The 27,776-nt window shown below is 41.4% G+C and overlaps 2 protein-coding genes across 8 annotated transcripts in view; one reads left to right on the top strand and one right to left on the bottom strand.

Annotated features, from left to right (window-relative positions):
- Nucleotides 1-17,167, bottom strand: part of Nsmce2 (NSE2 SUMO ligase component of SMC5/6 complex) — a 221,914-nt gene extending 204,747 nt beyond the window's left edge. For 6 of the 7 annotated variants that reach the window (XM_034517539.2, XM_034517541.2, XM_034517542.2 and 3 more), the window contains exons 1-2: nt 17,035-17,167; nt 13,050-13,220 (exon numbers count right to left, since the gene is read on the bottom strand). In XM_034517539.2, coding sequence (XP_034373430.1) covers nt 13,050-13,206 — 157 coding nt within the window. In that variant the 5' untranslated portion in view covers nt 13,207-13,220; nt 17,035-17,167. Of the gene's footprint in view, nt 1-13,049; nt 13,221-16,762; nt 16,899-17,034 lie in introns of those variants that run through there. The other variant, XM_034517540.2, reaches the window with a different exon arrangement.
- Nucleotides 17,168-17,177: 10 nt separating this feature from the next.
- The window catches only part of Washc5 (WASH complex subunit 5), a 50,861-nt gene continuing 40,262 nt past the window's right edge, over nt 17,178-27,776 (top strand). The window contains exons 1-4 of the mRNA XM_034517538.2: nt 17,178-17,338; nt 24,356-24,669; nt 26,581-26,726; nt 27,439-27,523. Of these exons, the coding sequence (XP_034373429.1) occupies nt 24,484-24,669; nt 26,581-26,726; nt 27,439-27,523 (417 nt within the window). The 5' untranslated portion in view covers nt 17,178-17,338; nt 24,356-24,483. The remainder of the gene's footprint in view (nt 17,339-24,355; nt 24,670-26,580; nt 26,727-27,438; nt 27,524-27,776) is intronic.

Here is a 27,776-nt window from a genome sequence, read left to right as displayed (position 1 = left end):
TTTTATGACACGTAAAAATATTTTATTTTTATTTACTTTTAAAATTGTATTTATTTGTGTGTATAGATGTTTTTACTGCATATGTCTGTGGACATACTATGCACATGTCTAGTGTCTAGTGTAGAAGCAGGTGTAGTAGCTGGGTTCTGAGAATTGAACCTAGGTCCTCTGGAAAAGCAGCCAATCCTCTTAACCACAAAGCTATCTTTCTGGCCCTGAAAAATAGTTTCAGGTACACTAGATTAAATAAAACATTAAAACCTCTCTCTCCTCCATACTTTATGAAAGAAGGGTAGTAGAAATTTTCAAATTACACATGTGGCAAAGACTAGTTTTATCAGACTGCACTTCTACCTGTAAGTAACGGTATACAGAAATGTATGGCATGAATATGTAATTTCATCTGTAACTACAGAAACAGGAAAAGAACAGTATGGGTAATGATCTCTAGAAGAATCAAGCTGGTTTCAGCTATGTTATGTGTCATTCTCATAAAAGCTCCTTTCCTCTGACCACAAGACATTAAAATTTTATGTCATTAAAAGAGGACTACAGTGTTTCACAAAAGGCTCCTAACGTCTGTTCTACTTCTGCCACTGTTGTCATCTCTGCATAGCATTAAGCCAGCCAGTCCTTGCCAATGGCCAAAGACACGATGTGGTACTGGCCTATGTTTTTACTGATTGAGTGACTCCTAGTTAGTTTTTTTCTGTTTTAGTCCTTTTCACCCCCCAGTTTGATCACCAAAATCTAACCAAAGCCTCAGCTTCAAAGGTCAAGAAAAAAACAAAATAAAACAAAACAAAAAATCTAATAAAACAACAGAATCAATAGCGAAAGCATTGTCAAAGGTCTAGAAAAATCCAAACAGTGTTTAGGTACTATACATAATCTGTTTAAAAAAAAAAAAAAACAGGAAGTTTTACTGTTTCAAAATAAAACATGCTAATGTGAACAGGAGAGCTTAACACACCGAACAGAGCAAGCCAGTGCTTCTACATGGAGCCACCATGTAGAAAATGATACTGGCTCTTAGGTCCTTAGTGGGTAGCAGAACATCTGGAGGTATTGAGACTTAAGGTAAGAAAGAGGAGGAGAGGCAAAGAGCAGTCAAAAACACTTTTCCAAGAGCCCTTTAAAAGGAAAATGTTTAACGCTGTAACTAGAGAAGCCAATGGGCAGTGTGTTTCACACCTTTAACCTTCTACACTGTTCAAATGGAACTGGAAAAAGGACAAAATTATGAAGATGTTTGTGAACAAATATTTTAAAGTGATTACAAAAGTTAACATATCAAAATTCACTAGTTGAAAAAAATAAATTCCCCACTTGTTTTACGATTCACGTGAGATGTACATTTGTTTTTATATATTTTAAAAGAACTATTTATTTTGAAAGGTTTTTTTTGTTGTTGTTTTATGTGTGTGACATAAAATATTTGTTGCTTTTATGTATATGCAAAACCTGTGTGCTGGTGCTCTTGGAGGCCAGAAGAGGGCATGAGGTCCCCTAGAACTGGTAGATCATTGTAGGGCAGCCAGTCCTCTAAGTAGTGAGCCATCTCTCCTGCTCCTGTAGTTCTGTTTTGTAACAAGTCCTGCAGCTAACCCTGATAAATAAAATGGCGCACCATGAGTAACTGAAAAGGAAGTCCATAGAGATGAGAAGCAGTGTGAAAGACTGTAGCATCAATTTTCCTACAGTTTCCCTGCTTTGACAGAATCAAAGCATCTTTATGTTTATGTATATGGAACAGAACAGGCTCCAGAATGTCAAGTTCTAATAACATGATTATAATCTTTTATATAACCTAAACTCTGATCAAGAGATTTAGGTCAATTCAGCCAATGACTGCATTCTAAAAAGTGCTCTAATGCCATCTAGTGGCAGCAAGCCTCCTACAGCATGGAAGATAATTACAGGACTAACTCTCAAAGTGTGGTCCCTAGACCAAAGCAGCACCTGGGAATCTTGGAAATGCAAATTCCAGCACTATTCAGAATTATTGAAACTATGGAGGTAAGTACCAGTCATCTACTTTCATGAGGTCTCTCAGTAGTTCTGATGCACCCTCAAGTTAGACTTCTGGTACAGACAGTCCTTAAGTACAAGGTCTCTAAAATTATTTTTATGCATTAACAAATGAGCTCATTTTCTAATTGTAAACAGTAACTCATTTTTCATTATGGATCCAAATATATCTTATTAAGGAACAACCTCAAAAGCCATCTACAAATCCACTGTGGTAGTGCACACCTTTTAATCCAGTGCTTGGGAGGTAGAGGCAGGAGCAGGCAGACCTCTGGTTTAGAGTTCCAGGAGAGCTAGGGCTGCATCTCTCTCTCTCTCTCTCTCTCTCTCTCTCTCTCTCTCTCTCTCTCTCTCTCTCTCTCTCTCTCACACACACACACACACACACACACACGCGCACACACACACACACACCACCACCACCACCACCACCACCACCACCACCACCACCACCACCACCACCACCACCACCACATTTCTATATTCAACACCTGGTATACATAATATGGGTTCCAAACTCTGAAGATACTTAGTGAGCACTAGAGGGCTTTGTCCCCAGAAAATCCATTTTAAGAGGTTTGCACCATTAAAATAACCAACATACCTACAAAGCAATCATTTAAATCAAAGAGCTACATGGAACAAAAACAAAGCATTAACTGCTATCAGTATGAAAGGATACAGGGCACATTACTATGGCTAAAAACAGAAGAAACAAGGACTGGAGAGATGGCTCAGAGGTTAAGATCACTGGCTGCTCTTCCAGAGGTCCTGAGTTCAATTCCCAGTAACCATCTATAATGAGATCTGGTGCCCTTTTTTGGCAAGCAGGCAGGCATGATGGCAGAACATCAATCTTCACCATTTAAAACAAAACAAGAAAACGGAGCTGGCTTCCTTAAATATCAACTTAGAAAACATCAAAGTTCAGTAAAACAAGTCCCACAGTGTACTTCAATGTTTCCACTGTTTCAATTCAGCCTGGTACACTATATGACTAGTGACGAGCCATGGGGCTTATGGCCCATGCCTCAAATACAAGGAAGCATCAGAGAAGTGCTTTACTGCTTTGTTTCTATCAGTGTATAAACTCAGACATGCAGGAAACAGCTACTTAAATCTAACACTGTAAGAACCACCCATACTGATCTTTCCAACAGCTTTTCTTTCCAAACCTTCTCTTAGCAATCTTGAAGAACCTCCCCCACTCTCTGTCACTTGTCCTCACAAGGCTCACAAAGGCCCTGTGCTGTACAGTGCCACCTTTGCTAGCCCAAACACTTCAGCCATTCATTAGCCATTATGCCTGTCTAAAAATTAACATTTTGACTTAGGCGTTCTCATTTTTAACCTAAAATAATACAAACTCCATAAACTGATTAAAAACTACAGAAAATGCACCAGACTATGCTGGGCATATCACTAACGGCAGTTGCTACAGTTTGGATAATCAATGCCCCCAAAGGCTGTTGTGTTTTAGATGGGAGCACTGGTAGATGTGGAACCTATGAGAGGCAGGGCTTTGTGGGAAGTGCTTAGGTTGCTGGTGGCATGGTCTTGACTGGGAATTGAGATGCTGACCCTTTCTTCCTTCTCTCTTGGTTGCTGGCAGGGACTGTGAGCTCTTACCACAGTGTGCTATTTACTACAGGTCCCAAGAGAACAGGGACAGGACCGCCAAAACAATGAAGACATCTTTTTATTTTGACTATCTCAAATGTTTTGTAATGGTGACACAAAGCTGACTGACACAGTTGTTGAGGGTTACTGCTGTCCACCAACAGCTTCTAGAGGTTAAAAAGGGGTGGGGGATACCTAAGCTAGAGACAGGTAACTGAGTTCAAATTCAAATTCCCTTTCTGTGTCCTAAGCTTAACTTATTTCAATTTAGTGAGACTCATTTTCCTACTAACAGATGGAGGATAAGGTTATTTGTCTCACTCAGTGAGACAGTCACCACCTGAACCTTCCTATTGGGCAGGATGGGCCTATCTTATCTATGGTAGCTCCCTTTGCTTCTCTTCCAACAGGAGCTTTGAAAACAGCTGCACCAGGAGGAATATCCCAGGTCAGGATTAAGAAAGATGCTAGTGGTAATGGCACAGTCAAATGCACACCTCACACATTTTGAAGACATACATAACAATGTAGAGGAATCCCACCAGCAAAGGAAGTAGGCAATTCTAATACTACATTAACACGAGCTTTTTGGCCTTTTGCTGAACTTAAGATAGAAAGTTGCTACAGGATGTCCAAGAGTGCTGATAACTGCTCAACAGCCAGCTCTCAGCTTCCTGGGGAGAGGCTTGTTAGCAACACTTGCCTGTATTCATAGGTGAAGTCACTACTCCAACCATGGCTTTTAGACTCCAACACCCAAATGCCTTAAATGCTTGGCTGACTCACTCAGTCACTCAATAACCATTTACAGAGAACCTAAAACATGTAAGTCCAGGGCCAGGCTCTGATGCAGGAAGCACATGCCTATACATGAACCCTACCAACACTACAGACCAGCTACAGACTGAGATCCTCCCAATACAAGGAAAGGCAGAGCAACCAAAGCTCAAGTAATTATTTACTGAACTGAAAGAAGCCTGAATCCTGACTGCCTGTACTGTCTAATTTTCTTGTTTTTTTTTTTTTTTTTTTTTTTTTTTGTTTTTTTTTTGGTTTTTCGAGACAGGGTTTCTCTGTGTAACCTTGGCTGTCCTGGAACTCACTCTGTAGACCAGGTTGGCCTCGAACTCAGAAATCTGCCTGCCTTTGCCTCCCAAGCACTAGGATTAAAGGCGTGCGCCACCACCGCCCGGCGTCTAATTTTCAAAACCCCAAAGTTCATTAACATGTGGACACATGCATCTAGGTAGGGAAGTATATATAAAACCTCATCCCAGGCAGCAGGGACACACTAGTCTTTATTGGGGGAAAGCTATCCATGCACATCCATGTCATTATCTTGATTTAATTTTTACAGTCACATCAGAAATAATTATAATTTTGTCTTTTCACTAGGCAGCCTCACTTGGAGAAATTTTATAATGTTAAGAGGTATATAATATATTTTCCTATTGGCTGCCTTAGTCGGAAATGACAACTAAAAGCCAGCAGAGGGCAGTACTACACAGAGTGCAAATTATAATGCCCAATTTTTTTAAAGAGTCTATGGCAACTCCTAAAGAACAAAATAGCCCACTGCTCACTTTCATATTCTCTCTCTCTCTCTCTCTCTCTCTCTCTCTCTCTCTCTCTCTCTCTCTCTGTGTGTGTGTGTGTGTGTGTGTGTCTGTCTCTCTTTCTCTCTCTGTTTCTCTCTGTGTGTCTGTCTCTCTGTCTCTCTGTTTCTCTCTGTCTCTCTGTCTCTCTCTCTGTGTGTGTATGTGTGTATAAATAAAGTACATGGATATGGCATTTGTAATCCACTGACATAGATATAAATATAATGAAGGCATTAAGCAACCAGGAGAAAATTTTATAGTAAACTTTCTCTTAGGTTTGACACAAATCATTCCATACATTGTGTGGTAACAACCTATCAGGTTATCTTAGTCAGTGTTCTATTGCTGTGAAGAGACACAATAACTGAAACAACTTAGAAAAGAAAGCATTTAATTAGGGATTGCTTACAGTTTCAGAGGTTTACTCCATTGACCTCATGGTGGAAAGTATGGTGGTACACAGACAGACACAGTAGCTGAGAGTTCTACATTAGATCTGAAGGCAGCAAGAGCCACCAGGCCTGGCTTGGGCTCTTGAAACCTCAGAGAGCACCCCCAGTGGCATACTTCTCCTCTCCCCTCCCCTCCCCTCCCCTGTCTCCTCTCCTCCTCCATACATCCCCCGCAACCTGGACTCTCAACTCTTTTTTGAAAATAGAAAAAGCTACAGCTAGGAATGCCCAGACTTTGGTGTGAGAGCAGTGTATACACAGCAAGTTAAGGATTTCATTATCAGCTGTTGGAGCTGGAGAGTGGTTGTCCAGCATGTACAAAACTTTAGGTTAAATCTCCAGCACCACATAAACCAAGCATGATGGCTCATGCCTTCAATCCTATCTCTAAGATGGAAGCAGGAAGAACAGAAATTCAAGGTTATCCTTGACTACATAGTGAGTTTGAGGCAAGCATGGGCTATATGTGACCCTGTCTCAAAAAGTAAAATTAAAACAATTAACAGCTGCTTAGTTTTATACTTTAGCCAGCTTGTTTGGTTCAGAAAAGAAGAAATTAATCAGACACAGAGAAATATAGGTAAGACTTCTTTATTAGAACTTCTAGCTCAAGTGAGATGCAGAAACTGCTCTGAGCAAGAATAAGTCAAGCCAGTGTCTCCCAAATTAAAAAGGGAGGGGGGAGTTCCAATAAAAGAAAAATTCTGCCCAAGTCAGTGCGAGTTCTTCCACATAAAAAATGATTCCAACTTTAGAATGTGAGGTCCTGCATGTTTAAGGTCTAGGCTCAGGTGCAGAGTGTTCATGGGTCAACTCTGCCTGTGGGTAAGGCAAATGCCTGGAGGGCCAACCTGGACTTACCTGAGGTAAGCAGCTACAGTTTGTTCCCTAGGAGAATTTCATACAGTGTGTTTTTATCATATTGTTTTCTATTTTTATTTTTTCTTTTAGACAGGGTCTTACTATACAGACCTGGATGGCCTAGATAGAACTCTCTATAAAATGCCTGTCTACCTCCTCAGTATTGGGATTAAAGGTATTTGCAACCACAAAGCATTTATGACAATGAATAATGGTTCATTTTTCTATGCTCAAATCTGTACCACATGAATTTCTAATTCTGTGGCTTTAGAAACAGTATTTAACTTTTCTAAGCCAGATCTCTCTCATTCAGAAAGTTATGATAACTTTAATTCTATGTCACAGGACTGTTGATGGAATCAAGTGAGAATGCAAGTAAAAGCATACTATAAGCAGCACACTGGAGGTCTAAAACAAAGCACGTATCGCCTTTATCGTTTTGGCCATTACTATTAATACTACACTTGGACATAGATCAAAAACCATACTGTCTGACTAGAGTAGCTATGATCTTTCTGTCCTGGAGCTTCAGAACCCTAGGGAAACAGATAAAGAACTAAGCAAACAAACAAGCAAACCAAAGTATCTATCAACCTGGTTATTTCATTCAAATACTATGCATTCCAGTTCCATCCATGTTCTCATAGTTAACAAGATTCTATCCTTTCTAATGTCTGAATATATATATACATAGATATATACACACATATATGTATATGTATTCATTATATATATAGTATGCATAATCCAATAAATATCAGGTGATACTATGTTGTAGTAACCATCACAATATCTAAAGTATGCATAAAATGGTTTTAATGTTGTACAGTGTAGGTCTGTAGCAAACCACATTATATCCCAAAAATATGCACTCTTATTTGCCAATTTTTAAAAGGTACTGAGAAAAAATGTCTCAAATTAAAACCTACATTTTTCTATAAAAATTTTAAGAGGGCTAGTAATTTTATTTTTGTATAACTTGGGCCATTAGGAGCTAACTTAATATACAACACACTATGATTTTCGTTTGTGGCTTCTATATATACTTGAAAACTCCTGTGAAAATGGAAAGCAACACTAACAATTTGGAAATATACCAAAATTTTCTTACATTTTAGGTAACATTTTAATTGACAACATATGAATTATATTTAACTATATTAAACCAAAATGTTCATAGATTTAAAAAAAGATTCTCTCCTAACAAACTCTTGTGGGGAACAGTTGCCAGAGGTTTTGTGTCTGAAAAGACTTCCTCATGCCATCTGCTCATTAGCATTCAAACTCAGTTTCATAAGGCAGAGGTTCACAGACTACGGCTTAGAAACCACAGGTTCACAGATCAAAACCATGCTCATAATAATTTTAAGATGTGTGTGTGTGTTTTAATCATGTGGAGAATTTGTACAAAATTGCTCTTGATTACACAAAAGCCTTACAGGAAAATACTGGCAATGCCTTAGCATAAAACACAGCAATGGTACCCAAGGCCACTAACATGAAAGTTACTATGTCATTCTCCATCATGAACTAACACTGTAGCAAATGTCACTTTCACTTAAGAATGTCTTTGATGAACTAGCACACTTATTATATTTACTGTATCTTGACTGCTAGGTATGTATCTTCATACCGTGGGATCAGGTAGTAAGTGTGTATAAAACAATCCTACCCTGATGGCTGAATAGGAATGTGCTATAGGCTAATGTAGCTGTTTCCATGGTGCCTTTAATTGCAAAGAATAGCTATAATAGGTAAACTAGGCTCACTGAAATGTGACCATCTACTGAAAATGGAGAATGTGAGTCTGAGTTGAAAGGACAACACCTAACAGATTTTTTTTTATTTTAAACAAAAATTCCAATCTTGAAGAATCTATGGACACCTTTATTGAGACCTTGAGATTTTCCTCATAAGCTCACTAGTGATAGCAAATTACCGGTATCCCTGATGGAATTTTAATCTGTGTCTGTTTTCAAATTGAGACTGTAAACCCTGTGAAGGAAGGAACCACTTAATACTCTGTATCCTTTTTAAATCATAGCACTGAATTAGACACAGAATAGTTATTCTGTAAATATTTATCAACTACCTTGGTATTAACTAAAGTATGAAGTGTGCTTCCATATATACATTGAAACTTGGTACTCCAGGCTACTCTTCACTCTGCATTTGCATCTATGGACTCTTCAGCTCATGTGTTTCTTTATATACAATTTAGTCAAAATTTATCTTAAGTTAGTTTTTTTTTATTGAAAAACAAGTATTTGCTGCAAAATTAATTCAAATAAAAATAGATTTATTTGTGTGCATGAATGTCTTATCTACATTCATGTATGTGCACCAGATGTATGGCTGGTACCCATGAAGGTTAGAAGAGAGGGTCAGATCTCCTGCAACTGGAGTTATGGTTGCTTGTGAGCTACCACACGGGTGCTGAGAATCAAATCTGGGTCCTATACAAAAACAAATGTTCTTATACACTAAGCCATTTCTCTAACCCCCCAAATAATTTTTAATGAATATTTAATAACTATGGCTCTAAAGGAAAAGTTGGCAAGCTATAACCCAAACTGGTCCACCTCCTGTTTTTGTAAATAAAGCTTTTTTAGAATACACCATTCCCATTTATTATATTTGTTACTTTTCTATTGTGACAAAACACTAAGACTCAGGCAGCTTAATGGCAAAAGTGCCTTGCGGGCTTCCTCTTCTAGAGGACTAATAGTCCGGGGCGGCAACAGGAGAGCACACATCCTGAACCACAAAGACCATATAGGCAATGCACAAGTCTTTTGAAACTTCAAAGCCCACCCACAGTGACACACTTCCTCCAATATCTCTTAGCTTCCCAAACAATTCTACCAACTGACGACCAAATATTCAAACATAGGAGCCTATGAAGGCCATTTTCATTCAGTCTACCATACCATCTATTTATGCATTGTCTAAGATGGTTTTTACTCTAAATAGCAGGCTTACCAGAGTTTATGAGACCTCACCTCATGGCTCATAAATACTTGAAAATAGTTGCTATCTGGCTCATCAGAGATACAAATTTACTAACTCTAAATTATATTATGAACCTTTTTGAAAAACAACGTTAGCATTTCTTTTCCAACGGTAACGAAGTAGCTGGGAATGGTGATGTAAACTTGTAAGCCACCCCGTGGAGGAAGTAGAAGGACAAAGAAAGAATTTATGGCCAACCTCCTCTGCATAAGGAGTTCCAAGCCAGACTGGGCAACAGTGAAACTCTTTCTCTAATTAAAATTAAAATTAAAAAAAAAAAAAAAAAAAAAAAAAAAACCACTGCAGAAACTATATTTTTATACCAATACTATACTTCTTACTTAAAATAAAAAATTCTGGCTGGGTGGTAGTGGTGCACACCTTTAATCCCAGCACTTGGGAGGCAGAGGCAGGAGGAGCTGTGTGACTTGCAGGTCAGCCTGGTCTACAAAGTGAGGTCCAGGACTCAAACAGAAACCCTGTCTTGGAAAACCAGATGGATGGATGGATGGATGGATGGATGGATGGATGGGTGGATGGATAATTCTGTAGCCAAAATATTTAGAAACTTTTAACTTAAATCTAGAAACGTTTGATCTGATACCCGCCTTCAGCCTCCAGGGTTGTATTCTAGCTTTTCTCTTATGGCTTAAGGTTCTACTATGACTAAGACAAAAGCCAAATATTCATCATCACCAAGAACAGGTTCTAAATCAGATGAGGCAGGGTTAAGACACTTAGAGACCATAGGTGACAGAAGATCTTTAGGTGACTTCTGCTGCTTAGCCATGAATGAATAACTGGGATGGAAATGGTCATCTTGTCCAGAATAATTACAAAAGCTGGATAAAAATACATGCTATGAATGCTTTCAGACTATGCTACAATAGCCAGACCAGAATGGTAATAATTACAGACAGGGAAACACCTGGCTGGAGACTAGTCCTACAATTCCCTCCCTTCCTGCAAGCACCAGAGAGGAAGGATCCACATGGAACATAGCAGCCTAAAAGAATGAGAAGAATCTGGAGGCTGCAGCAGCAGAAGCTTGCAAGACAGAATGCTGGGAGCAAGCTATTGATCAGCACAGGGATTCCCTTGAGTCTGACACTGAATCCTAAGATACTGAGGAACAAGAGCTATGAAGTAAACAAAACCCAAGTCCAGAGAGTACTGGGAGACACTTGAATTTCATCCATCCAGAGCCAAGCTAAAGTTGCTGAACCCTCAAAGCAATCAAGGCTCCAGAGGGCCTTACTTTGTTACATGATTTTAGCCTTGCTAAAGGCCACTATATTAGTCATAGTTCTGTAGAGAAACAGAATTTATACAGTGAAGCTCTATAGAGAGGAAAAAAAGAGGAATAAGTTATAGGCTGTGGTCAAGCTAGTCTTAACAATAGCTGTCTACCAACAGAAGGTCCAAAAATCAGTCAGTCCATGAGGCTAGTTGTCTCACCTGAACTCCACTATACTCTGGAACCCCAAAGAAGTAGGCTCTAAAGCCAGTGAAGGGATGGATTTGCCAGCGGAAATAAGAGGCAACAGGCAAAGAGTAAATGCTTCCTTCTTCCAGGTTCTTTATATAGGCTGCCAGCAGATAAAAGGTGGATATTCCCAACTCAAAAGATAAAATAAAAGTGGGTCTTCCCACTTCAAATGATTTAAGAAAAAAATCCCATGTATGTATCCAGCCACTTCGGTTTTAATTAATTCCAGACGTAGACAAGTTGACATCCAAGAACAGCCATCAGGGCTACCTTTCACCCACCCTTAACAAAGACTACCAACACTGGAATAGAGCCACCTGATCTACAGATTATTTGGCTTTCCGGCAAAACAAACTTCAACTCTCTTTAAAAGAAGGTATTTGTTTGTTCTCTGTTGCTGTGATAAACACCACAATAACAGCTACTTAGGGAGGGGAAGGGTTTATTTCAGCTTACAGATTATAGTCCATCTATCAAGGAAAGCCAGAGCAGAAGCTTGAAGCAGAAATCAGGCAGGAAACACTGCTTACTGGCATGCTCTGTTACTTTTCTAATACAGCCCAGGCCCACCTGCCTATAGATGCACCACCCATACTGGGCTGGCCCATCTGCATCAATCAGCAGTAGCCCAGGCCCACCTGCCTATAGATGCACCACCCATACTGGGCTGGCCCATCTGCATCAATCAGCAATAGCCCAGGCCCACCTGCCTATAGATGCACCACCCATACTGGGCTGGCCCATCTGCATCAATCAGTAATAGCTCAGGCCCACCTGCCTACAGATGGACCACCCACACTGGGCTGGCCATCTGCATCAATCAGCAATTAGGAAAAAGCCTCACAGACACGGCCACAGGCAAACCTGACCTGGAAAATTCTTTAGTTGAGGTTATATCTTCCAAGGTGACAAGTTTGTTTCAAGTTGACAGCTAGAGGAAGCCAACTATAACAGAAAGCAACAAAACTTAAACTGGCAACATAGTATCCATATGGAAATTAGATTAGCATGGCATTGAGAAAAAGGACAGTAACACAGACAATGATTTTAAAACAGCTACTAGAAACATGCCTCATATAGTTGAGGATGAAGAAGGGGCTAGTGATGTGCCTCAGGCAATGACATAGGCCTGATGATCTGAGCCTGACTCCCTAGAACCCACACAAAGGTTAAAGAGCTGACTCCACAAAAGTGTTGTTTAAACTACACAGTTACAAGGCATGCGCACACATATACAAAACACACACACACACACACACACACACGCACATATAATTATTTTTCTTAAAGAATGAAGAGGGGAGGCTGAAAGACGTTTTGGGGTATAAGAGCACATACAGCTCTCACAACTATAGCTGGAATCCTACCAGGAAAGGAGACTGGAGAGAGAGAAAGAACTACAGGAAGAAATAGTATAGAAATTCTTCTAGCTAAGTTCTTAGAATTCAATTGTTCAAAAACAGTACCATTTTTAAAAAGGGGGAAAAAAGGATATTATGTCACTCCCCTGGCTCTGAATATGTCAAAAAGTAATAGTAACTCTAACTTTAAAAAGAAAAGAACATTGTTCTCAATCATCTGCTTGAAAAGTAAGAATTCACCAAAGCTGAATCCTTATTTTGGGTGAGGCTTTCCTTGCTGGTATCCCTGGCATCTGTTGAGTCTATGTGCAGAGTAATCAAGCACAAACAACATACAGTTAAACTAGTGGAAAAGGATGTTGTCCCAAAACATTTACAGACCTTCCAGTTCACATGTATCACATACTTTAGATTGCATACTTTCGTAAGGAACACAGATTTCCAGGGCAGTTCTGAGTGGAGGATAACTGCACTACATGGCTCTGAGATGTCACAGGATAAGATGAGAAAATGTGTCCAGTGGAATTAAACACTTATCCCAAGAATGCTCAAAGGGCATCCTCAGAGTAATGTAACCACAGTTACCTCAAAGTAGACATTTGCACACACAAAAAGTAGTACTTACTCTGAGTCTCCACAAGGTCCAAGGCAACACTAGAAACTGTGTCCATGCCAGAACTGATACAGGATTGGAAGTTCTTTAAGGAGGAGAGAGCTGACTCTACACCACTGAAGGATATGTAACGAGTAGAACCTGAATTTGTACTGGATCGTCCTGGCATCTTGAAATTGTTACCTAAAATTTCAAACATAACAATAAGAGTTCTAAGTCAGAATAATTACTGTACAGGAGAAGAGCACAGCCATAGCATTCAATAAGGAGTGTATTCTATATCCAGTGCTACATTGTTACTGCATGCAATACCCAGAGGCCACCAAGACACTGTACCACCACCATCTGGACATCAATAACACATATTCAATGTAACATGGGGAAGGTAACTATCTTCATTTTTTAAAGAGAATACCCTCTTTCTTCATGCTTCAACTCTACAAAACCCAGTTCTTAGAAGCTTAACACATATAGAGAATAGAAAAAGTGAAAGAAAATAAAGTTTAATAAGATGAGTTTTTTTTTATCTATAGTTTTTAATGTACCTAGTATATATGCATTTTGAACTCTTAAAAGAAAAAAAAAAACTGTTTCTGATAGCCTCCCTGAGTTCTAATAGATTTAGAACTGTAGTCATCTCAGATTCAATAAAAGCAGAATTTCTATGTAGACCTCTCTTACGGTAGTTTACCTATTATAACCGAAGTTATCTTATTTATACCTTTAAACACCAATTCTTTAAGCTTTGGGCCCCTTGCAAGACATATTTGCTTAAGTCAGCAAACTCCTGAAATTCAAGCCATTGAAAGCAACAAGAAAAGTGCAGAGTCTGCAATAGTTTTAAAATGACAAGCAGGCTGTTGCTCAAGCTGTGTGGCACCATAAAGGAAAATGGTTTTTTGGAATCAGAGCTATAACATGAACCCAGGCTCATGAGATCACAAGCTCATTGGAAGGAAAGAAGCCATACCCTTAGTGTGGCCTAGCTTCTGGTCCATAGTCTGCATCTCTTTTCCTTTCAAGAGCAGGGAACCATGTGGTATCTTCAGCACTTCCTCCTCCCATAATCCAAGCTTTATTTCACACCTGGGCTGCTACTGCAGCTTCTCTAGTACTGCTTTCAGTTAGAGATGTTCATTTTTTCCACAAATAGGTATTGAATGTCTTTACCATGTAAATTTTTAGGCTCGTGAAAAACACAGGATAGAATAGGGCTAAGGTCTTTTATTTCTGAGGTTATCAGTTTAACATGAACATTCACAATACCGCTAATTGTTGACTCAAATAGCTTGGGTGACAAACATTTAATAAGTATCTTCTTAAATATCAGGCAATTTCTCTGATCATAGGAATATAGTGGCTTTCAAGGTAAATAACCCAAGACTTTTGTTTTCAAATGCTACTTGGTTTATTCTAATCCAATGAAGTTGGGCAGTATTCTAAGCACCAGAAATATCCAGCCTCTGCTCCCCAGGAGTTCCCCAGGAGTAGTTGGTAGGAACTGGACATGCAAATCTAGCATTGAAACAACATAGATTACTTGTAAAATGAATGGACAGATGAGATGTCTGACTCAGCCCTCAACATGAGGAAAAAGCTGTAAAAATACACAGCAACAACAGTTAGAAAGAGCATACAACTCTCTAGGCAGCTACTTCTTGATTATAGAAAATGGGCCCTTTGCTACTTTTGCTGTTCTGACAAATTTCGCTAGGTGGCCCACACAGGCCTCCAACTCATGGTGGCCTTCTGGCCACTCAAATGCTGAGACTACAGGCATGGCCCACCCACCAGACCTAACTTAGAAATACCTTATGACAGCTGATACTACAAACACCTGACATTTTCTCGTCCATTTGCACTAAAGACCAGAGCTAAAGACCTTGGTTGCTACTTCACTGAGGAAGCATAACCCACCACGGAGGGGCAGCCCTCCTCACCCATTAGCCTCTGTCCCCGTGTTCTGCTTTCTTCTCAGGGAGAACAAAATAACTGTGCCTACTAAGACCAGCTCCGCTCCACATCAGATCTTCTCCTTTCCTTCTCTCTGCCTTCCTCCCTGCTTTTCTCCATCAGCAGTTTTCTCCTGACCCACACCACTCTCCATAGCAAACCAAGGAAATCATTCCCTATCTTAAAGGAAAGCATTCTCCTGCCTTCCTCTTTGATTACTTCCCATGCTTCTGGGTTAATCCTGGCAGCAAAACTCTCCTCTAGGCCTGCCTCGTTTGTCTCAGAGTCCTATCTTCCAGTCCTAGCCTGGGAGTCGCTAGGCTCCCGCCTCTTCCACTTCATGGGACCTGCTCTCAAGGCCACGGCTGCAGTCTTCATGCCATCCTCAGGGAACATTTCCGTCTCCGTTCCTCCAGACTGTTAGCTCTTTCCATCTCTTCCAAGGGAGCTGTCTAGAGCCCCAATCCACAACTGCTAATCCTCCCCCACACCCTCACACGTACATATTCTTTTCTCCACCTCCTCCAATTTCATCTGTCTGCTAAGGTCTAAATGTTTGGGTCCGAATCCCCACTTTACATGTTGAAATCCTAATGTCCAAGGTGGTGGTTTTAGAAGATAAGGCCTTTGGAGAGGTGACTAGATCCACCTTCTAGAACCAAAATAGTCCCTTATAATGGATGCTCTGAGAGTTCTCTTGCTTTTCTACCACCCAAGAAAATAGCAAGTACATGCCATTTACAAACCAGAAAACTGTCTTCACCAGACGCTGAATCTGATGGTTAAGTTGGCCTCGGAATTCCCAGCCTCTAAGACGGAAAGATATTAGTTTCTAATGCTTTTATAACTACTAAGATAATAGTATTTGATTTATGGACATCTGAACATTCTAACACTGCTCCTTGGAGCTTGGTTTAACCTAGGGTTTAGAGGGGCCTTCCCCAGGGAACATTTAACATCAAGTGGGGACATTTTTGACTGTGGTACTGGTGAGGGTGGGAGTGGAAGGGACACAGACTAGCATCCATAAGCAGAGGCCAGATACTGATAAAATTCTAGCAAGTACAGTACAGTCTCTCACTATAAAGAATCATCTGAAGAGAAAACATAATCATTACACTGGTTAAGAAACACCGATTTAAACCAACCTCTTCTTGGATCCTCTTTCCAGTAACACTGATCTTTTTGTTGCCAGTACCTACAGCCTCCAAGACAATCTACAACAAAATTATGCATTTCCTCAAGTCTCATCAAACTATTGGGCTCAGCACACTTTTGCTTCCCTTATATTCCTCAAAGAGTTGCTGTTAAGCCATTTTTAATGTAAATAGGAAAACACTGCCTCACACGTTTCTGTACAGCATTTAAGTAGGCACAGAGCAAACAAACAGAAAGTCTGACCTAATCCAGGGTTGTCTCATACAACTTCAACAGAGTTATGTCTCCTTTTTCAGCATGCACACACCTTTCTCTCTGAAGCCTTCCCTCGCCACGTCTCTACTATATAACTTAACACAGCTAACTGCTGCCATCTGCCATTCCTTCATGCTGGGACCTCCTTAAACTGGAACACACATTAGGAGATATAAAACGTCCCCTCACGAAAAATGAAAATGAGCAGGACGAATTCGTTAAGTTACCAAAGTAACAATAAAAACTACCACCATTTCCGGGTCACCACCAGTATGGCCATGCCCAATAAGGTCCCGTCCCCCACCCCCACCCCCCCGCCCCGCTTCCCCCTCTTCTTTTACACAAAGGCTACCACTTACCTCCACCTGCAGAAGTGAAATGGCACCTGTGGCCTTGAGTACATCTGAGCTATCATGCCTCAGTTTTAAAAGTCAGTTCAAAACAGGTTTTTGTTGTTGTTGTTTTGGTTTGGTTTTATCACATAGTGGTAATCTCCACGAGAGGCGGCCGTGAGCATAACCTGCCTCCGTCTAGTTGCTGCGGGTGAAAAGGACCAGGCCCAGGTCCCATGAGCACAGAGGGAGGCGACAACACCCTCTAGACCCCTATCGCCGTTCCTCCTGGATCTTACCTGGCTGTCCCACCTAGCTCAGTGATATCTCCCCGAACGTCGCACGCCCAGACCCCGATTCCTTTCCTCAGCCCACTTCTGTGGCTGAAACGCCCCGCGCGCGCTCTGCGTCATCACTTGGCGCCCACGAGCGATCACATGATGCCTGGGCCCGGGCCACCGCCCCTCGGTCACGTGACGAGCTGGGGAAGCCAGCACAGAAACCTGGTCCGAGCTCTGCTGCCTGGGACTCTCAGGGATCCCTGGGGCGGGAGAGGGGTACCCGGGTGCCCAGTCCACGCGGCCAGCGTCGGACGACTGACAGGTGAGTCGGAGGCGCGCTGGTGGCGCCTCCTTCCCCCGCGGCCCTTTCCTTCCCCCGTGGGCCACGTCGGGTACTGTCCCGGGAGCCACCCAGAAAACGAAGGGCTTGCAGGGTTGGGGTTGCACGCCTGATGTTCACCTACGCCTTCATGGAAATCGCTCTTGCACTCTTCTTTGAAGCTTTAGGGGTGATGCTCAGTTACTTGGCCCATAGCTGAGATTGCAAGTTTGTCGGAGCGGTGCCTTGCTAATGTGGCTGGTCTTTCTTCCACGTACTCTACAGAAAATCGAGTAGTCACTGAAGGGAGGGTGGGCAAGAGGGGGGTTGAATAAAAGTCCTGTCATGCAATGTGAGTTTATGCAAGTCGTGCCCCTACACCCTATTCCCCCTCATTCACCTGAGACATGGTGCCATAGCCCTTGTTTTAGGGGTAGGTCCTGCTTCTTCTATGATAGGAAAATTAAAAGTTAGACTCATAAAAAAAAAAAAAAAAAAGGTTGAACTCTTGATTTCTATATAGATGGGGGATAGTGAAGGAAGTTTATATTGCCAGTCCACAACCAGGGACACATTCCTTAGGTCAGCGCTTTTCAACTTGTGGATCCCATGACCCCTTTGGCAAATCTGTGTTTCCATAAACGTTTACATTATGATTCTTAACAGTAGCAAAGTTACGGTTACTAGGTAGTAACGAAAATAATTTTATGGTCGGGGTCACCACATGTATTAAAAGGTCAGAAAGGAAAGTTGTCTTAGATGTTGTTAAGAATTAATGAATCAGGGCTCGAGAGATGGCCCAATGACTAAGACTTCTCTTCCTGAGGCCCCAGGTTCAATTCCAAGTACCCATATGGTGATTCTCGACTCCAGGTCCAGAGAATCCAACGCCTTCAGACATACATACAAGCAAAACACCAATGGACATAAAACAAAAATAAATATAATTTTAAAATTTCATGAATCAAACTGGAGTGATCCAGCTTATTCCAGAACTTTTCTGGGAGAGCATCCATTAGGGTTTGCAACTGCTTTCTTTAAGAATCTGAGGTTTTATGAAAAAAAAAAAATTTTAATCCATCTTCTTTTGTCCTCCACACTTTAATCTACTAAAGAAATTTCATTCTGTACTTACTTGGTAACAGGATACCATTCTTGAAAACATGTTCCTTTGACAAGGAGTTCTTTCTATAAAAAAAAAAAAATTAAGGTTTCATGCCAAGATCCTAAAACTAAAGCTGCCACACTTTGTAACTTTATATATTATAAAATAATATTGAGAAGGGAATTAAGGCCGGGCAGTGATGGTGCATGCCTTTAATCCCAGCACTTGGGAGGCAGAGGCAGGCAGATTTCTGAGTTCTAGGCCAGCCTGGTCTACAGAGTGAGTTCCAGGACAGCCAGGGCTACACAGAGAAACCCTGTCTCGAAAAACCAAAAAAAAAAAAGGGGGGGGGAATTAAGAAAAAATAAAATTAAATAAATAAAAGAAGGAAATTTAGATCTATGGTTCCATCCCATGCCATTAACAATTCAGTTCAACTTAGAGTGAGAGTACTGCAAGTTTTCTTTGTTCATTGTGTGAAAGCCATCTCCAAAAGAATCATTTAATATACTGTCTTCTACAATGTTTTTTTTAAAACATCATTCAAGAAAGGCTCAGCTGACATTAGCCTTTGTAAAACTCTTCTCCACATAACATCTTGTGAAGTTCACTGCTTTTGTCTTAAATGATTCAGTATCTGTAATGAAGGGCATTTGATTCTACAACTCTGGATCAGTTTAGAAATTATTCTAGCAGAATAAGATGCATGGAAAATATAACTAGTCCTGGTTAGATCTACTACATCATAGTGCAACTCACTGTAGTAATGTAACTAACTAATTTATACTTTCATTTGATATTGTCTTGACATCAGTCTTCAAAAATGTAGCAAGGCCCTTGCATTGAGAGGGATTTGTTTTAAACTCTTTGTTCTTCTTGAGGTAGGACAGATTATAAGCAATATTTCACTAAAGAGGGGAATTGTAATAGGTGTTTTTCTTTTACATTAAACAATTCTATAAAAACACTTGTTTTAGTGCAGGTTTAGATAAGGCAATCACCTTAGTTAAAGGTCCACACATTTGTTGAATGATTGCTAAATATCTTTGATTATCTTCTTATGTCTTTTTAGAGGAATCAGTCTCCTTGTTTGTTTATATAGAATACCATTATGAAGCTTTAGTTAGCCTGGAGCTCACAATGTACACAAGGGTGGCCTAGAACTCATAAGAATCTGTTTGTCTCTGCCTTTGAAGTGCTGGGATTAAAGGGATGAGGCACCATACCCAGCCTTGAAGTATGATCTTAAGGGCTAAGACACACAAGTCTTGATTTACATCATCATCTCAAGCCTGATGTTCCCTGAATGTGTACATGCTGGTGCTGGGTCTGTCTGTCTGTCCTTTGGGAGAGATGGGGAAGAGGGCAGGTCTCACTGCTTTACTGTAAGCTGTGTCCTCCAGCATCCAACTGTCTGCACTATAGCAGTATGTACAATTAGGCAGCAGTTGTGCCTACCAATCACAGCTTGACCCTTGCTTTGTGAGGGTGGAGTTTATCCTAACTTTGGGTGAGCTTGGTCTTCAGTGGGCTTCAGTGTGTCATCATTTTACCCATTGTGGATTCTTTTCTCCCTTTCCCTCTCTCATTTCCCATGCCAGGCCATATCAGTGCAGGAAAATGGAATTGCCTAAGTTTAAGAAACAGATATGACCAAGAATACTAAAAACACTTGTTAAGAATGTATGCCATAATGTGTATAACAGGGTCCCCTCATGAAAGACTTCCAGACACCTGTAATGACCTCTCAGCATCCTTTGCTTGCAGATCGGATCCAGACAGCCTCCATTAGCTCCATGTCTATGTCTTACTCACTCTGCTCCAGACACCCTATGCACCCAACTGTTTCTTAGCACTGTCTTTGTTACTTTTCTATTGCTGTGAAGAGGTACCATGACCAAGGCAACTTATAGAAGAATTTATTGGGGGTTTATGGATTCAGAGGGTGAGTCCATGATTACTGTGGCAGAGAGCATGACAGCAAGCAGGCATGGTGCTAGAGCAGTAGCTGAGAACTTACATCCTGATCCAAGGCACAAGGCAGAGAAAGAGAGAGCTAACTGGGAATAGTGTGGAGAATTCAAATCAATGCTGATTCAAACCACAAGCACAGTTGCCCCATGTCGGCCCTTAGATCTCTGTACTTACTTATAAGCTGTGTGTCAAAGGCCTTTCTCCTGGGTCTGATCATCATCTATTGATGTGGAACTAACCTCTCCACAGCCTACTAACTTAAGATTCACACACACACACACACACACACACACACACAATTTATCTCATCTGAAGGCATAATTGCGAATGAGGAGAATTCACTTTCCAGCTCCCTCATGGAACTGATGGCAGAGCTCAGGGCTTTGTCTCAAAGGCCTTTGCACAGGACTCTTACCACACAGTGATCACTTGCTTTCCCTGAACTAGCAAGCTAGAGAAAGAACGCAAGCCAGAACTCAGTCTTTTTGTAATCTTACTTCTGAAATGGTAGCTGTGGCTGCTGTTAAATCTTTTCTGGGAGAGATTCCATAAGACATCCCCTACTCAAAGGAAGGAGCCTGTCTAGGCCATGAGTAGCAGGAGGCGGAGGCCACTGGGCATCATCTAGAAGCTGGGAAACACTCCTAGATACCCTTCCTGCTTGTTCCCTCTCCTCCTTCGATCTTTGTTCAGATAGCGTCTTATCAGAATTATTCTGTATACTCCAGCATGTGTTCAGTCTTTTAATCGGGTTTTTCTTTACATGATTTATTGAAGCCTATACGTGTTGGCTAGCTTATATCTCCTGCTCTCAGTAGTGTATAGACATCATGATAATTGGAGCTCACTACTGTATCTTCAGATCCTAAAACATTGCTGGGCATCTAGCAAACACTAGGTAAACACTTGCTACATGAATGACCCCAATTAACAATGGGTAAGCTGTAAAAGCAATTCACTGAGCAAGCATTATAGAAGTCCATAGTTCCATAATTGAATCATCAGCAGATCAATAATAGCAACAAGAAATTAGGTCCTCTCTAGCTTTCACACCACAATCTGTAGGTTCTTGCCATTTTCCCCATGCCACCCCTGCCCAAATGAGTTGACTCCTAGTCTAAAGGAAGCTGTAGCAACTCTCAGAATCAACATTCAGAGACAAGAAGTCAAGGTCAATCAGGGCAAGGAAAAGACTTCCCCTCCTCACTTCTCTCTTGTTAGGTGAAGGTAAAAACTACGTTCTAGAAGCCCCACCATAGACTTTCTCCTTAAAGGCACTGCTCCAAAACCAAATCACATGTTCAATACAAGCCTCAAGGGAGTCAGGAAAGTAAGAGTTGATCACTTTGTCTTCTACAGTGAGAAGGGAGCTGGACACAGGAAATATCATTGGGGAGTGAACAAAGAACTGTTGCCATGACACCCCCATTGATACAGACATTTCTAAATATTGACTCTAGTAGAGACTTCCAAGGGAAATATAGAAAACTTTAGCGAGGTTTACAAAGAGCTTCTCAGTAATCAATAACTGTGACAGATAGCTCATAACAGGAGTGAACTTGCTGCAAGCACTGGGAAATGTTTTTCCGTGGCTGTAAAAGAAAAGTTCTCATTGGCTCTTAGCAGCCTTCTTATATTCTAATTTTGCCTCCAGCTAAGGCCTCACTATTAAATTATTCATCAGTTGAGTCTCGTGTTAGAAGACTAATGGGAAAGTAAAAGTTGTCATTGACATTTTCCAAAACATTTTATTGATTCTTTGTGAATTTCACATCATGCACCCCAGTCCCACTCATCTCCATCCTCTCATATTTGCCTTTTGTCCATAGCCTCTCCTCCAGCGCACGTGCGAATACACACACACACACACACACACAGAGAGAGAGAGAGACAGAGAGAGAGAGAGAGAGAGAGAGAGAGAGAGAGAGAGAGCGAGCGCATAGAGAATCATCTCATTGTGGAAGCTGCAGTGTCATTGTATCCCACAGTATATCTGTCTGTCCACACATCTTCGCCTGCAGTGTGTTCGTTGCAGTAAGTCATCGGTCTGGCTTGAGGTCCCTGGCTTTTGTGACACCATCAATATTGAATCCTCACTGGGATTCCTCCCAGTTATCCTGTTGTTGCCTTCTGGTCATTGACAAAATTTTAATGAGGTTCTTCACCCAGAAACCCCAGAAATATCCAATACATTCATGTTTTTTATTTTATTCATCATCAAGCTAATTGTTGATACCAACACAAAGGCGATAGATGATGTAACTACGTGGGTTACAGTTTGTGACTCACCATTTGCATTCCTTGCCCATCATTCTGTTAGGCTATTGCTTTCTTCATCTACTTTCAAGAGCTGTTAACATCTCTGAATTCAATCCTCTTGTCTTTTTTAATTGTTATATTCTGAAATCTATTTTTATAGCTTTTGGGTGACTTTCTCAAACTCTAACTTCCTAGAACTTGGACCTCCTAAATATCACCCAGCATAATCTGACTGCTCTCCCAGAAGCAGTCAGTAAAAGGTCCAGCCTGTCAAGCAGATGAGTGTCTTTCCTGTTTATCTTGACCGCACTCTCTAGCACTCCATCTCTTTTCTCTGGGACTTTCTGCTCAGCTTACTGCAGGCTGCTCATAGGGACAGAGATCACTTCTTACAGTCTTCATACTGACTCACTTTTCATGTAGACTAACATCGTTAACCTCCTATGTATTTACTGCAGATGTCCTCAAGACCAGTGTGGTAGCTTGAATAAAAATGGCCCCCACAGGCACGTAGAGGGTGGCATTGTTAGGAGGTGTGGCCTTGTTGGAAGAAGTATGTCACAGGAGACAGGCTTGGATGTTTCAGAAGCTCAAGCTGTCTCTTTCTTCTGCCTGCAAATCCAGGTGTAAAACTCTCGGCTACCTCTTCTCTTCAGCATGTCTACCTGTATGCTCCCATGCTTCTTGCCATGGTAATGGGCTAAAGTTCTAAGGTGTAAGCCAGCTCCAATTAACTGTTTCCCTTTATAAGAGTTGCCATGGTCATGGTGTCTCTTCACAGAAATAGAAACCCTAACTAAGACAGCTAATCAGCCTCCACTCTTTAGTGTTTCTGGGTTCACATCAGAATTATCTTGGGTACTTATGGAAAAAGATGCTTAAGGCTGCCTCCACCCTCCATTGCAGAAACACTAAGATTCTCCATGATTATGTTACACCACCAAACTTGTGAACCACTGCAGTAGAAGCTGGGTGCCTAAATATCGTCACCTCCAGGGCTGGAGAGATGGCTCAGTGGTTAAGAATGCTCCACAAAAGGTCCTGAGTTCAATCCCCAGCAACCACATGGTGGCTCACAACCATCTGTAATGGGATCTGATTCCTTCTTATGTGCATGAAGATAGAGCACTTACATACTTAAAATATATAAATAAGTCTTTAAAACATCTTTTCTGCTATCATTGCAAAGAGGTTCTCAGAACAGAGTAATTGGGTAAGAAGATGGGTCTTCACCTTCAAGACCTTTCAGAAGAATGACCTGTTAAGCACAATTGCAATAGTTTGTATGCTGGGCGACAAATCATCCTTAGTGTACTGGAGTAAAAGAGAAATGAGTAGTCGGTTTTGCTTACACTTTGTTTAGTACTGATAAAAACATCTCCACAAGAGTATAGAAACTGGTGTCTAAAATTTCATTTTGTTACCTTTTTATGCATATGTGTGTGCACATCTGTATACATGTTACAGGGGTGGGCATTGCCCATGGAAGCCAGAAGAGGGCATTGTGTCCCCTGGAGCTGTGTGTGGAGCTGGAGTTACAGGTGTGAGCTTGTGTAAGTGCTAGGAACTTTGCAAGAATAGCAAGCTAGTCTATACTGAGGAGCCATATCTCCAGCCCATGTATTTCAGAAGGACATATACACTTCTTTAAAAATTGTTAACGTCTCTTTTTTTTCATATAGATTCTTTAATGGAGCAGCCATTTGTCCTACAGATCTGGCTTCAGGTCATGATCCACAGATCCCAGCTCTGAAGTCAGTCAGTCATTCCCACCCCTCAGGTGTGTGTGGAATAGCCAGTCACTCTCACGATGTTGGACTTCCTGGCTGAGAATAATCTCTGTGGCCAGGCGATTCTGAGGATTGTCTCCTGTGGCAATGCCATCATTGCCGAGGTGCTGCGGCTCTCCGAGTTTATCCCTGCTGTCTTCCTGCTGAAAGACCGGGCTGACCAGCAGAGATACGGAGACATCATCTTTGACTTCAGCTACTTTAAGGTGCGTTCCCTGTGGCCTTGGCATTCCTGTCAGTTTTACAAAAGCAGCTTTTCTCTGGGAGCCATGAAGCTTGAAGTGGCCCAGTAATTACAGAGCATTACAAAGACAGCTTTTCTTCTTTTTTTTTTTTAAATTGGATATTTTATTTACATTTCAGATGTTATCCCCTTTCCCCATTTCCCTCCCACCCAGAAACCCCCTATCCCATCCCCCTCCTCCTGTTTTTATGAGGATGTGTCCCCATCCACCCCGATCTCTTATTCCCCCACACTGAGGCATCCAGCCTTCACAGGACCAAGGGCTTTCTCTCCCACCTATGCTGGACAAGGCCATCATCCTCCCCTGCATATACAGCTGGAGTCATGGGTCCCTCCCTATGTGCTCCTAGGCTGGTGGTTTAGACCCTGGGAGCGCTGGTCAGTTGGTATTGTTCCTCTCCCCATGGGGCTGCAAACCCTTTCAGCTCCTTCAGTCTTCTCTCTCAACTCCTCCATTGAGAACCCCATGATCAGTTGAAAGGTTAGCTGTGAGCATCCGCCTCTATATATATCAGGTTCTAGCAGACCTCTAAGGAGACAGCTATATCAGGCTCCTGTCAGCATGCACTTCCTGGCATCCACATCCACATGTGCCTTTGGTGACTGCACATGGGATGGATACCCAGGTGGAGCAGTCTCTGGACGGCCCCTCCTTAAGTTTCTGTCCCACACTTTGTCTCCATATTAGCTCCCATGAGTTTTTTGTTACTTCTAAGAAGGATCAAAGCACCCATACTTTTGGTCTTCCTTCTTTGTGAGCTTCATGTGGTCTGTGAGTTGTATCTTGGGTATTGCGAGCTTTAGGGCTAATATTCACTTATCAGTGAGTGCATATCATGTGTGTTCTTTTGTGATCGGGTTACCTCACTCAGGATGATATTTTCTTTTTGTTTGTTTGTTTGTTTGTTTGGAGATAGGATTTCTCTGTGTAGCCCTGGCTGTCCTGGAACTCACTCTGTAGACTAGTCTGGCCTCGAACTCAGAAATCCGCCTGCCTCTGCCTCCCAAGTACTGGGATTAAAGGCATGTGCCACCACTGTCCAGCTAGGATGATATTTTCTAGTTCCATCCATTTGCCTAAGAATTTCATGAATTCATTGTTTTTAATAGCTGAATAGTACTCCATTGTGTAAATGTACCACATTTTCTGTATCCATTCCTCTGTTGAAGGACATCTGGGTTCTTTCCAGCTTCTGGCTACTATAAATAAGGCTGCTATAAACATAATGGAGCATGTGTCCTTGTTATATGTTGGAGCATCTTCTGGGTATATGCCCAGGAGTGGTATAGCTGGGTCCTAGGTAATGCTGTGTCTAATTTTCTGAGGAACCACCAGACTGATTTCCAGAGTGGTTGTATCAACTTGCAATCCCATCAACCATGGAGGAATATTCCTCTTTCTCCACATCCTCAACAGCATCTGCAGTCACCTGAGTTTTTGATCTTAGCCATTCTAACTGGTGTGAGGTAGAATCTCAGGGTTGTTTTGATTATCATTTCCCTGATAACTAAGGATGTTGAACATTTCTTTAGATGCTTCTCGGCCAAAAGACAGCTTTTCAACAAAAGTTAACATCAAGTCCTAACTTGAAAATAAAGAAAAGGAAAAGTACTGTTAAGGAAGTCCTAGTGGAGTATGAACCAATTAAAGGGGACAACCTATAGCCTTGAAGCACATTTGAAAGCGTGCTAGTCTTGGTTGAGATTCACCTGGGGGATTTTGATGGTAGGCTTCCATCACCACCTTGCTTTTTGTTGTTCTGCTTTAATTTAATGTTTAAGAACCATAGAGCATAATTTTAAGATGCCCTGGACGTGTTTCTAGGAGATACGTCATTACTGACTTTTAACACAAGTATGTTTCCCTTCTCAGGGTCCAGAGTTCTGGGAAAGCAAACTAGAAGCCAAACCTGAGCTACAGGATTTAGATGAAGAATTTCGGGAAAACAACATAGAAATCGTGACCAGATTTTATTTAGCCTTTCAAAGTGTGCATAAATACATCGTAGACTTAAACAGGTATGGATGACTCTCATAACAGCTTATTCTGGTAGAATGGCAGGGACGGACCCAGCAGAACATGTCTGCCTTTCTCAGTTCTGAAGTTAACTCACCCATGCTGTGCATCGCTGTAGCTTCATTATAGTCTCCCATTCCTGTGAAAGGCCAGAATCAACTTCCTTGACTCTGTCATGCAGCCTTCAGCCCTTCAGTTTGTGATCCCACCTTAACGCTTTAGATGTAAAGTCAATTTATAAAGTAACAATTTTGTTTTGTTCTGTTATGTTATTTTAAGATAGGTTTTCACTGTGTTGCACAGACTAGTGTGGAAGTTACAATCCTCCTGCCTCCGCCTCTGGAGTAAGTGGAAGGACAAGCCTGTTCCAGCAGGCCCGGCTTGCTCACGTTAGCAGTTGTTAAGAGTTTACCAGTTCACTGAGCTTTAGCCACTATTTCATGTTTCTATGCATTGCGTCTGAGCGCCTTCTATTTTGTAATTAAGGAGGAGGGAATAGTCCTTTGATTTGGACCAACCATAGAGTGAACCTGTGGCCCCAAATCACCATGAATTACAGCATATAAGACACTGCAGTTCATAAGCACAGCAAGGACTAGAGGAACTGAAGCCAGAATGCCTGCTGTCCTGCCTTGTTTTCAGAAAATCTTTCCTCCCTTAAAGATGTTACATCTTCTGTTTACGTTAAGTTAATACTTGGCATTTCACTTCTAGGTACCTCGATGATCTCAATGAAGGAGTTTATATTCAGCAAACCTTAGAAACTGTGCTTCTCAATGAAGATGGAAAACAGCTTCTAGTAAGTAATATTGACTGTAAAGTACATATTCAAGAATATGAAACAGCTGGATGTGGTGGCACTTGACTTCAATCCCAGCACTTGGGAGGCAGAGGCAAGTGGATCTCTGTGAGTTCGAGGCCAGCCTGGTCTACACAGCAAGTTCCAGGACTGCCAGAGCTAAATAATAGAGAGACCTTGTCTCAGTGATGAGGAGGAGGAAGAGGAAGAAGAGGAAGAGGAGGAGGAGGATCAGCATCAATATATACAGAGT

The sequence above is a fragment of the Arvicanthis niloticus genome, chromosome 13 (assembly GCF_011762505.2).
Source record: "Arvicanthis niloticus isolate mArvNil1 chromosome 13, mArvNil1.pat.X, whole genome shotgun sequence".
In the NCBI taxonomy this organism is placed as follows: Eukaryota; Metazoa; Chordata; class Mammalia; order Rodentia; family Muridae; genus Arvicanthis; species Arvicanthis niloticus.
Note: the sequence above shows the minus strand (reverse complement) of the source record. Positions and strands in the feature narration are given on the sequence as shown.